Genomic DNA, 11,904 nt, shown 5'->3' on the forward strand with positions numbered 1-11,904 from the left:
TCAATTAGCATCTTTGTCTTTTATTAGTGTAGATATATAAATATGAAGATGTGCACGTTTTATTGTGAGACTTCTTACAGAGGTGATCTTACCTCTGAAGTGCCTCTAATATCAAGGACAAAGATCCTGGTTCATAACTCAAGATCTTACCCATGTGATATTCTTCTAGCAGGCAAACTTGGAAACTGACTAGTTTTATATTGAGACCACTTCTTCTGCACACATACTTGCTATTAAATTTGGAGATGAGTTTCTGGAAATGCATGCCTAAACTGAATATAAACAGAACAAGGTTATGTGGCATTACGCCTTTGGAAATGAGTTGTCACGGTCAAGTGGTGCTTGCTGTCTTGTTCTTTTAGAAATCCCTAAGTCATACCATTCATCTGCCTATAGTATCTTATAGCTGTAATGTCAAAGGGCTTCAACCAAGCCTAAATGTGGTCTTTACCCTCAATCATCTTGAGGTGCTGTAAAACTTAAGTCTGAATTCTAGCATGATAATTTCTCTTTGAATCTTTGTGTTAAGTTCAGGACTATTACTTATTGACCATAGGTTAAACTGTTCCTCCAGACACAGAATAAATGGCAGGAACAAACTTTACCTAATTCATAGGGTGAGAAATAATGCTTATAAGACACTTAGCATGATGCTTGGCACGTGCTAAACACCAATAAATGCTGGATGTTGCTATTGTTTCTATTAGGTGAGCTGCAATTTGAATTGGGACATTCAGAAATTTTTATTTTCTACTCTATATTGCATCTTTTAGAATGTAAGTGGGCTAGTTATGCAGGTATATTTTCATGTGGTTTTTCCAACATGATTTTAACCCATGGTAAGCTTGTCTTTACTCACAACATTTTGCCAAGTGTGGGGAGAGTCTGCATCTCTTGTGATACCTTTTTTTTTTTCTTACCTGAAATCACATTTTACCTTTAGTGTTTTCATATTTTTACTTTTATATATTGCGTTTTACTTCGATATTTTTCTACTATTTGTAGGAGAATGTAGAAAATTGTTTGTAAAATAGCCATGACATCTAGAACTATATTAGATTCTTTATAGATTTTATATATTTTGTGTTTTCTTTAATAATGTTAACACTAGTGACAGCTTCTTTCAATGTGTATATTTTTATCAATGTTCCTTCAGGAGGTATGCAGTCACATCTAATATAATAAATGTATTCTTCTGTAATCTTTGCGTAGTTAGTTTTCTGGTGCAGAAAATGTGATTTAAAAAAAATTACCTATGACTGCATGGGTATTTCTGACTATATTTACTATAGTGCAGAAATTTGATTCTTCCCTCAGATCCACATTACAGTAAATCCTTGGCATTTCCTGCATTTGCCTCTCTCTGATTTCTTCATGTTTACAGAAATGATTATAAGGTCTTAAACATCTTTGTATTGTGTTACAATAACAGATTATCATTCTTCTTATTCTGACTGACACTGCTTGAGCATACAAACCATGGAGCAGGAAGTTACTAAGTGGATTGCACATTTCTAAAACAAGTCTGTTTTGGGGTCAGTGTCTTGTACTTAATCGGAACTTGTTTTTGCTGTGTTAACTCTTACATTGAAGAGTCTAATTGCTAGCTTTAACTTTTCAACCTAGGGGTTTGTTTGTTTTTTCAGAGCTCTGAATCAGATCCCCATAGTACTCTTAGTTATACTCCCTTATACCTCAACATTTTGTTGTGGACAGGTCAACAGTGGTTCAGCTTTGTTGCCCATTTTAAATATTGCCTTGAGCCCTAGCCAGTTTGCCTCAGTGGATAGAGCATACCTAAGGACTAAAGGGTCCCAGGTTTGATGCTGGTCGAGAGCACATACTACCTTGGTTGCAGGCTTGATCCCCAGCCCTGGTGGGGGCATAGGCAGGAGGCAACCAATCAATGTGTCTCTTTCACATCGATGTTTCTCTCTCTCTGTCTCTCCCACTCCTTTCTACTCTCTCTAAAAATCAATGGGAAAATATCCTCAGGTGAGGATTAATAAATAAATAAATAATGCTTTTCAGTGCATTTTTCTTGGTATCTTATAGTTTTTCCCCCATACAGAATTCTGGTATTGCTTCCGGCTCTTCGCAAGGCAAAGCTACATAGGGCTTTTCCAGCTTCTTTTCTTAGGCTTAGTGAAGTTTTTTTCAACCAAAGTAGGGAGAGAAGAGAATTTATCAGTGTTTAAAGTGTGCGTGCACATGTGTGTCTTAGTGCATAAGAGTGTATCTTAGTGTGTAAGAGAAAAGTACAGGCTTCAGAGTCAGATTTATGTTCCGATTTCAGGGCCAGCCCTTCTTATCCATGTGACCTTTAGGTACATTATTTTACTTTATCATCTATAAAGAGGATTAATGACACCTATCTCATACAATTGTTCTGATTTTTACTTAAAAGAATTTCTAGAACATAGAGGATGATCAGAAATGATACCCCTTCCTAGGGAATAGGTTTTAGTTACTGAAGAAAAGCTTACTTATTCAGAAATAATGGGCAAAATCCATCCTATCCAAGCATAAGTTATTTATTGTCATTTGAAACCAATACTTTGAAAAAGCTATAAATGGGCTGTGCAAATGGAGGTATTATTTTATTTAGAGTCTGGTGTGTTGAAATGTACTCATAAACTTTGCTACATTGATGCAGGTAGTTGAGTTAGTTGCCAAATGGATTTTAGTGGTTTGATATTCATCTTACTAAAAACTAAAGGACCTGAAATGGTTCTCTAGCCACTAGTTCAAGTTGAAAGCATCTCAGGCAGGTTTTTACACAGAGAGAACATACCAGATATTTAGTTAGCTTTTCTGAGAACTGCTTGCTATGATATTCTTTCCCCAGGCATTTGTACACTTTTTTTTCAGTACTTGAAGTAATATTAAATATTATCCAAGAATACCAGTGTAAAGTGTCACAGAGTCCAAATGTTGTATAATTGATTCTTATAATAATATTTGCTTATGTGTAGTTACATGAAAAGGACTAAGATTTGGTCTTGGAGCAGTTTGATCTTTTTGTGGAATTGCTTTAGGTACATGTACTAGTTAATTCTGTGTTTTCTATAGTATTTCATATGTCCACTTCCCCTGGGTAAATTGATTTAAATCATCTGGAATATTGGGATTAATGTCATATCTCTTTGTTCAAGTACTAATTATTTTTAAGTGAAATGCTACTACTTTCAAAGTCTTCTTCCGTAGTTTCATCAGTTATTTTCACTGATTTTTCTTTAATTGAAGAAAGAACATCTAAGGATGGTATCCATGCATTTGTGTATACTCTCAATTGATATAGCAGTAATATAAACAGAAACAGGAATAATATCATAGTTGTGCATTTAGTTTTAAATAATCATTATTAATTGCTGGGCAATTAATTGCATAAATGACTTCTACTCCAGATCACTATAAAATATCTTAGTATTTTCCCTTCTTATATTTCTGTCTAAATTTTCAATTGAAATTAACAAAAAAAGTGAGCAAATCATGAATCAAAATTTGAGACAGTACTGAATTCATGGTTTGCTATGTTATGGAGAATAACTTTCTGTTGTTTGTTTATTACTGTGTGCTATGTGAAAATGACTGGATCTTTTTGGACCACGGTGCTAAGATTGTGTCCTTCACACTTTTGTATAATAGTACAAGGCCCTATGTCTTTTCTAAACAAGGAAAATATTTTAACTTAGAATGCCACACATAAGCCAAATATACTTACTTTCCTCTTGGTACATCAGTGTCCTAAAGCTTTTAGGAGAAAATGGTTTAAAAAATTGTTTTCATGTCTAGATTGTAAGTAAAATCACTTGTCACAGTGAGTTGCAAAATGCAGACCTTCATTCAGACGCTGCCTGTTTCTCATTTAGATCTGACACATTAAAAAGCATATAATTAATGGTTGACATTAGTAATTAACATTAACTTTATGGTGCTTAATATGCCATCATTCATCCATCAAATAACCAGAATTGCATAATGTCTTAGCATAAAGGTTTTAATTATATAAAATGGTCCTTCAGTTTTCATATGGGATAAATGTTAAAAGTCCAAAATGTATTTAAAGATTTTTGTAAGCGTTTGTCGGATGTTAGCTATATTTTTGTTTCTTTTTAGGAATATGCATCAACAATTGTGTCAGGAACTTCGAAAGGAAAATGTGGACCTAGTTGTGCAGTCTTCATTGTCGGCTAGAGAGCGCCACCTTGCTGCAGTTGCCAGTGCACTGTGGAGACATTTCTTTTCATTTTTGAAGGGTCAGAGAATGTCACAAGCAGTGCCTTCCTCACAACTTGCAGATGCTGCTGCAGGTCAGCTTTATAATTTGCTAATTAGTTTCTCATTTTTCAGATCCTCTCAGTTTTTCCTTCTGTTGTTTGGTAACAATCTTATTTTATAACAGTGTAATAAATATTTTGACAACCATATGAAAAGAATTACATTTGGCTTGTTTATTATTTTCCTATTAATAAAGGTAAAAATTAAGTGGTTATTTGCTAAACATAAGATAATGTTCAGTCTTAAATTATTGAATGTAGATAAACTTTTCTTATGCATGCAATATTTGGAAAGTAAATAGCATTTGATTTATTCTAGTCCAAGTTATTTATTTTCAAATTATATGTGTCAATATCTCAGTATCGACACATGTTGTGTAAAGAGCAAAAGAATGTTGCAGGAGTTCCTCTTCAATACCAGCCAGGTGAAATCAGAGTGATGTTGAATATATAGAATGTTATTGTTCTGATTCTATTTTATGTTGTAATTTTTACTTGATTTGATTATTAACCTAACGACATTTTAGGCTCTAAAGCAGCAGTTCTCAACCTGTGGGTCGCGACCCCTTTGGGGGTCGAACGACCCTTTCACAGGGGTCGCCTAAGACCACCATTGCATATCAGATATTTACATTAAGATTCATAACAGTAGCAACATTACAGTTATGAAGTAGCAACAAAAATAGTTTTATGGTTGGGTCACAACATGAGGAACTGTATTTAAAGGGCCAGAAGCATTAGGAAGGTTGAGAACCACTGCTCTAAGGGATTCTGAATCCTATGACATTGTAGGCATGAAATTGAATATATGTGCATATATGCAGTTTTCTAAGAAGAGGGTTCAAGGGATATTTTACCCAAAATATGTTAACAAGGACTGGAATAGACAGAGATAAATATGGTGACTGTATGTCTTTAAATGCAACTTATGTGAAGGTATTTAATATATTTTATTCTAATGCTTTAAAAAACCTAAGGTTTATTTTATTGTACCCTTGTACAGAATTTAAAAGATCTTGAATTCTGGTAGCACTTCCATAATTAAAACATAAACAATGATAGATTGAAAATTTCTGACAGGGCAACGGTTTTCCAACTACGTACTGTGATGTCTATGAAAACAGATATTGATATTCAATCAGTATAATCAAAGCAGTCATTAGTAACTGATGTTACTTATCTTCCATTCTTCATCCCAGTGAACAAAAATGATAGCACACAAGTTTAGTTAATGCTGTCTAGGTGCTAAAAGTAAGTGGGTTTGGGGTTTGTTTTGAAATAAAGATCGGTTAGGAGAGAAAATTTTCCTGCATTTAAAAAAACCCAAACCAACTGTTGATGAATATGCACTTTTATTGCCATTGGGAAAATACCAGTAGGAAAAGGACTGTCATGGAGCTTATAGTCTAGTGGAGGGACAGAATAATAAATAAAGAAGTAATGTAATATGATAATAAGTGCTGTGGAGAAAAATAAAAATATAGAATAGGCTAGGGATAGGGTAGGCCAGGGGCAGGTTCTACTTTTATTTTTATTTTTTTAAATACATTTTTATTGATTTCAGAGAGGGAGAGAGAGAAACATCAATGATGAGAAAGAATCATTGATTGGCTGCCTCCTTCATGCCCCTGCTGGGTATCGAGCCCACAACCCAGGCACGTACCCCTAACCGGAATCAAACCCAGGACCCTTCAGTTCTCAGGCTGACACTCTATCCACTGAGCCAAATCGGCCAGGGCTGTACTTTTAAATAGAGTAGTCAGGGAGGCCTGAGCAAACCTAACAGAGGAAAGAGATCCATGCTATGCAGAAGTCCAGAAGCAAGAGCATTTCTGGTGTGATTGAGGAACTACAGGGAAACCATAAAAGCATGTATGGTTCAGAAAGGGAGAGAGTAGTCAGAGATGTGATCAAGAGGTAATGAGAGCTTGCCCCGGTTTCTGTGGCTCAAACTAGTTTGTATTCTACCTTGTATGCAGTTGTAAAGCCTTTTGCTTTACTCTGAGATTGGAAACTGTTGGAAAGTTTTGAACAAATGAATGATATCCCTCTGGCTGCTATACTGACAACAGACTATAGGAAGGCAAGGAGAGAAGCAGAGAGGCCATTTAGGGGACTATTGCAACAGCACAAAAATGAGCAGTTTGGGCTGAAGTGGTAGCATAGAGGTTGTGAGCAGTGGCCAGATTTCCAATCCAAAGGTAGAGAAAGTATTTTAAAGGTAGAGCTGACAGAATTTTCAAAGTGGGTATGATATGGTAAGCAAAATAGGTAAAGAGAGAATTCCCTGTGTGTGCTGAGATGAGGAAGATTGTGGCAGGAGCAGATTTTACGAGGGCAGACTAGGATTTTGATATTGGATAGGGACATATTTTTAATATCCATTAAAATTCCAGTAGGGATGTAAAGTAGGCATGTGGATGAACCTAGGGTTCAAGGAAGCGGTCCAAGCTGGAAATTTAAATTTGGAAACTACTGATAAATAAATAGTCTATAAAGCTATGAACTAGATAAGATCACTTGTAGAGTTAAGTATTGGTGAAAGAGAAGTTTGAGGACAAACTTCAGATTTGTAAGGTACATAGTAACCAAGAAAGGAGACGACAAAAGGGATGCCAATGAAATAAGAGAAAACCAAGAAAGTGTGATGCCCTGGAAATCAATTGACAGCATTTCAAGGAAGAGGAAGTGATCAGTAGCTCAGATGCTGTTAATGGGTCAAGTCAGATGAGGCCAGGGAACCGATCCTTGGATTTAGCAAGAGGGAGGTCACTGGTCACCTTGACGAGAAGAGTACTTTTTGGTGTGGTGGTAGAGGCAAAGGCCTGATTGAAGATGATTCGAGAGAAAATGTGAAAATAGGAATTGCAGACTGCATACATAGATAAATCTTTTTGAGTATCACTGTTTACAGGAAGTAGCAGAATGGGAATGTTAGCCAGAGAGAGACGTGGAGTCAAAGAGGTTTTTTGATAACTTGGGAGACATTTCAGCATAATGCGGGAGTGGGGAGAATTGATGGTGCCAGAATGTCACTTGTTTTTCAGTACCCAGTAGAAATGGGATCCTGTAGAGGACTTGGCCTCAGATTATCTGTAATATCAGAAGAGAAGGCAGAGTAAATGGGCCCCCTGGAGGCGGCTGGGTAGATGTGGTGGGAGCTTGTGGTAGTTTTCCTCTGATGTTTCTCATTTTTCTGTGAAGTAGTAATTAACAGTATTAGCTAGAAGTGAGAATGGGGAAGAGAGAGGGTTTGCAGTGCTATAGGAGAAAAAAAACCCCAAACTGAAATGAGCTAGAGAACTGTAGGAATGCTGGCCAGTTCTAAGGGCCCACGTAAAGTTTGCAGTTACAAATTTAAAGTGACATCAGTCAGCGTGGTTGCTCACCAGCCATTTTTACTGGTGTGGATACATGTAGGGAGAAAACCAAGAGTTGGAATTAAACAGGTGGTGTCTTTTCCAGACAAGCACAACAAATTAAGGGGGTTGATGGTATACACAAATGAGTACAATAATGGGCCATGCAATCAAGCTGCCTAAAAAAGGAAGGAAGGCATCAAGGCAGTGAGGGACAGGATAAAGGTTGTAGGATCAATGAATTGTAGGTCCTGGTGGAATCAAAGACTTGGTGGGAGTTGAGAACCTACAGGAGGAGAGTTGAAAAGCTAGTTTGGTACCAGAAAGTGGGTTCCTCAAGAGTTGAAATTGTGGAGAGATTGTATTTATTGTTAATGCCAAGGTCTCTTGGTATCACTGTGAGAGAGAGATTCGTTGAGGGAGACAATTTTAAGAAACTGAAAGGCCAGGATACTGGGAGAACCTCATCAAGGATTATGGCGAGTGCTATTAGTATGATAGTGAGCTGCAGTCTTTAAGGAATGAGGGTAGATGAACTAGGAAGCAGTAGATAAATGTAACAAGGAGAATTGTTGGATGGAATAGTCTGATGACATGAGAACCAAGGCTAGAGGTTTTTGGAAGGAGGAAGGGAAAATATTTTAGAAGCAGCAGTAAACTCACCCTATCTGTAGGGCAAGTTGTATGAGAGGTTTGGGAGAATAAATAGCCATCGTTTGAGAAAGCTGCATGGAGCTAGTGCTTAATAAGGAATTTATTGACAAACATAAATTAATATAGTACAAATTAAGTTCGCAGATTCCCTAGAAATCACAAAATAAAGTATATTTGTTTAACATAGTTAATTAAGGAATTCTAGTTCCTAGGTTTAGTGGGTTTTGAAGGAAGCGTAGTGTCATAGATTCTTTGTAGGTCAAGTTTTAACAGAAGAGAATGTGCAATATCTAAGAGTGAACTATTCATCTGTGGCAGGTGGCAAGTAAATTAGCCTGATTGGAGAAGAGCAGATGCCAGAAATGGTTTTCAAAATGGGTTTTTGAATGAGGAAAGCACATTAGAAACACCCAGGTTATAATTTGCAAATTGAGGGAGCCATTATAGATTCATAACAGTAATGCTGAGATAAATTATCTGGGTGCTTTCTTAGAGATCTAGATGATTACAACAGAAATGTCTTAGAAAACATTTCAGAATTTAGTTCAGTTTTAGCTTTTTGTTCTATGTTTCTAAATATGACATTATGTAGGGCTAATTTTTTTTTATCACTATTGATACAATTTTGGGAGGGCAAAAGGTTTTTTACAATTTTTCACCACAAGTTTCTCTTAATTTATATCTAGATTTTACTTTGCTAGCAATGGACATGCCCAGCACAGCTCCATCAGATCTTCAGCCTCAACCAGTTAAAGCAATGATACAACTTTTTGGTTGGGATGATATCATCTGCCCTCTAGTTGCAGCAAAATATTTAAGTCATTTCCTCCAAAACAGGTGAGTAATTTTATTTCAGGTATTCACATTTATGTATACCCATGATAGATCAGTACATCAGGAAAGTAAAAAATTTAATAAATAAAACCTGATCTTTACTATACATACTCACATTTTGCCAGTTTCTTGCTTTTAGATTTATCAGCAGTTTGTCAGTAGTAGTAGCAGTAGAAAAGCTAACCTATCAGTCAGAGCATCTGCCCTCTGATGGTCAGTGCACGTCATAGCGAGCGGTTGAGCGGCCTTAGCATATCATTAACATATTACGCTTTGACTGGTTGACGGACAACTGGATGACCGGACACTTAGCATATTAGGCTTTTATATAGTATTGTATTATTTTCCATACGGACACTGTAAACCTCCTTTTGCCCAACCCTATACTTATCTACAATGTCTTATTGTGTGTATCTGTAGTGTTCATTTTCAGCAGTGCACGTCTGCATTAGTTGCATTTGTCTATGAGGCCAACAGGTGGGGAATGTTCAAATTTTTTTATTATTATTATTCCTTAATCTCTTATACTCAAGGGAACATAATGATGCCAGGTTTTATTTTTGTTTTTAATATCTATCAATTTATCTTTCAGCATGTTATGTGAAGCACTTTCTTATTCAGGCTGTGTATCTTTTCAAGCCTTAACTATAAGATCATGGATCCGTTGCATTTTGCAAATGTATATAAAAAGCCTCAGTTTACCTGATGATTTATTAATTGATATAAATCTGGAACAGGCAGTTGGTAAGTATTGCAGGTGTTGTGCTTTCTAGATAGCTAAATATATTTTAAATTTTCTGTTTTGTGCCATAAATTAAGAGAAAAGATAAAAAAATATATTTGTAATTAGCTATGAATATAAACAAAAATTTATTTCCTTTTGCAGCTCATTTCTTTTTTCCTGATATTTTCCTGTTACTATATATAATAATTTCTTTCCTGTAAAGATAAAAGAACTTGTTTCCTTGGAAGCCAAAAAAAAAAAAAAAAAAAAAAACTTACTCTCAGGTGACAACCATTTTTTACTATACCTTGAAGAAACTGATCACAAAATAAGGTGGAAATATGAAGTAAATAACTAGATATACACTGTGAAAATCCTAAAATGAAAAATATCCAATTATGGATAATTCTCTCCTGTTTTATTAGATATTTTGCTTTGCTTTTGCTGTGTATATAATCATTGAGTGATATTTGTGCCTTTTTTTAAAAAATATTTCCATACAGTTCTGGTTGCCTGTAGGGCATGCCTTTTCCTAACGCTGTTCTTTATGGCCATTTATGAATTGCACAAAGGCTGGACTGAAAAATGCTCCAGACTTACTTTGATATGTTATTACATCAGTTGGCTTAATATGAATAACTTCTTTAGGGCTGTGTTGTTCAAACAAGTACATGTTTATTTTTAAATAAAACCTTTCCTTAGTGACAAAAAATTAATTCAAAGTTTTTAATTATGTGGAAATTTGAATTTTAAAGGAAAGCATCTCATAAATTAAGAATACCACATTTCCTGCTCTCTTATTCATATACATATAAAATATAAATTTATATAATAAACATTACATAAATATCGTTACTTTCTTTTAACAGAAAAAGAGTACATGGAACAGTTGTCCGAACTGACAAGGTTGCTGTTTAAACTCTCAGAAGTAAAGAATATTTTCTCAGAGGCTCAAGTTGAATATTTACCCACCCCAGAAGACCCTAAAAGAGCACTAATTCAATTCCTTGAGGTATTTCTCACTTAATAGTATAATTAAGATATACTATCATATTTCCAAAAACCTTGAAGTGTTCATAGTGCTTTTCTATAAAAGGAAATCTTCTAAATTGAATCATATTATTGGGTGCCCAATATTATGAAATTCTGGAGGATTAAAAATATGGATCTAAGGTAGAGTACAATTCACTCTTAAAGGCAGAAGAATTACATTTAATGAAATACAGGAGGAAAGAATGCTACATATACTAGTAAGCCTTTCACCTTACACTAAAGCTAACCTTAATTGTAGGAATATCTTATTGTTGAAATGGTTGGATAACAATATTCTTTAGGTGCTTGGGAACTAAATTTTCTTGTATGTGGTTCATAATACTTTGAACTAACTGTTTACTATCCTGTAATAAGCAGTGTAAATTTTACAGTAAAAAATTTAATCTCTTCAGCATAAGCAGCACCTACTTTGTATGATAGTGTGATTGGGGCTTTAAAATTCAATCCATTTGTTCTGTCTCCATAAAAAAAAACTTCCAGTCAACATTTTATTTTCAGTTATTCATTTTGTAGGAATACATGTGATAGTTTTTCCTTTATTGCCTAGTTGAGGTTATTAATGTGTTTGGATTTGTGTTTCTCTAAGCTATTCATAGTAAAAGTTGATTTATTTTCCCACAAAGAGATTGGTTTTGACTGCAATGCAAATAATTAAAACCCATAAGCTTTTTTTACAAATGTGAAATCTTCCATTGGTTTTCATTAAGTTCAAGTACAGTTTTATGACAATTAGCAATGTCAGATAAATTCTAAAAATACCTAATAATAGTACCTGCAGATATAAAATACACATTTTTGCCTAGTCGGTGTGGCTCAATGGTTGAGGTCACTGTTCGATTCCTGGTCCAGACACATGCATGCTTGATCCCCAGTAAAGGGCATACAGAAGTTTCTGTCTCTCCCTCTTCCTTTTTCTCTGAAATCAATAAAAATATATTTAAAATAAAATACACGGAGAGACCAAGATGGCGGCATAGGTAAACACCGCAGACTGCTGCCG

General features: G+C 35.2%; 1 protein-coding gene across 6 annotated transcripts in view; it reads left to right on the plus strand.

Annotated features, from left to right (window-relative positions):
* Nucleotides 1-11,904, plus strand: part of MMS22L (MMS22-like, DNA repair protein) — a 110,278-nt gene that overhangs the window by 73,736 nt on the left and 24,638 nt on the right. For all 6 annotated transcript variants that reach the window (XM_014543926.1, XM_005871468.2, XM_014543927.1 and 3 more), the window contains 4 exons: nt 4,120-4,313; nt 8,980-9,130; nt 9,720-9,871; nt 10,721-10,863. In XM_014543926.1, coding sequence (XP_014399412.1) covers nt 4,120-4,313; nt 8,980-9,130; nt 9,720-9,871; nt 10,721-10,863 — 640 coding nt within the window. The remainder of the gene's footprint in view (nt 1-4,119; nt 4,314-8,979; nt 9,131-9,719; nt 9,872-10,720; nt 10,864-11,904) is intronic.

The sequence above is a fragment of the Myotis brandtii genome, unplaced genomic scaffold (assembly GCF_000412655.1).
Source record: "Myotis brandtii unplaced genomic scaffold, ASM41265v1 scaffold343, whole genome shotgun sequence".
Classification (NCBI taxonomy): domain Eukaryota; kingdom Metazoa; phylum Chordata; class Mammalia; order Chiroptera; family Vespertilionidae; genus Myotis; species Myotis brandtii.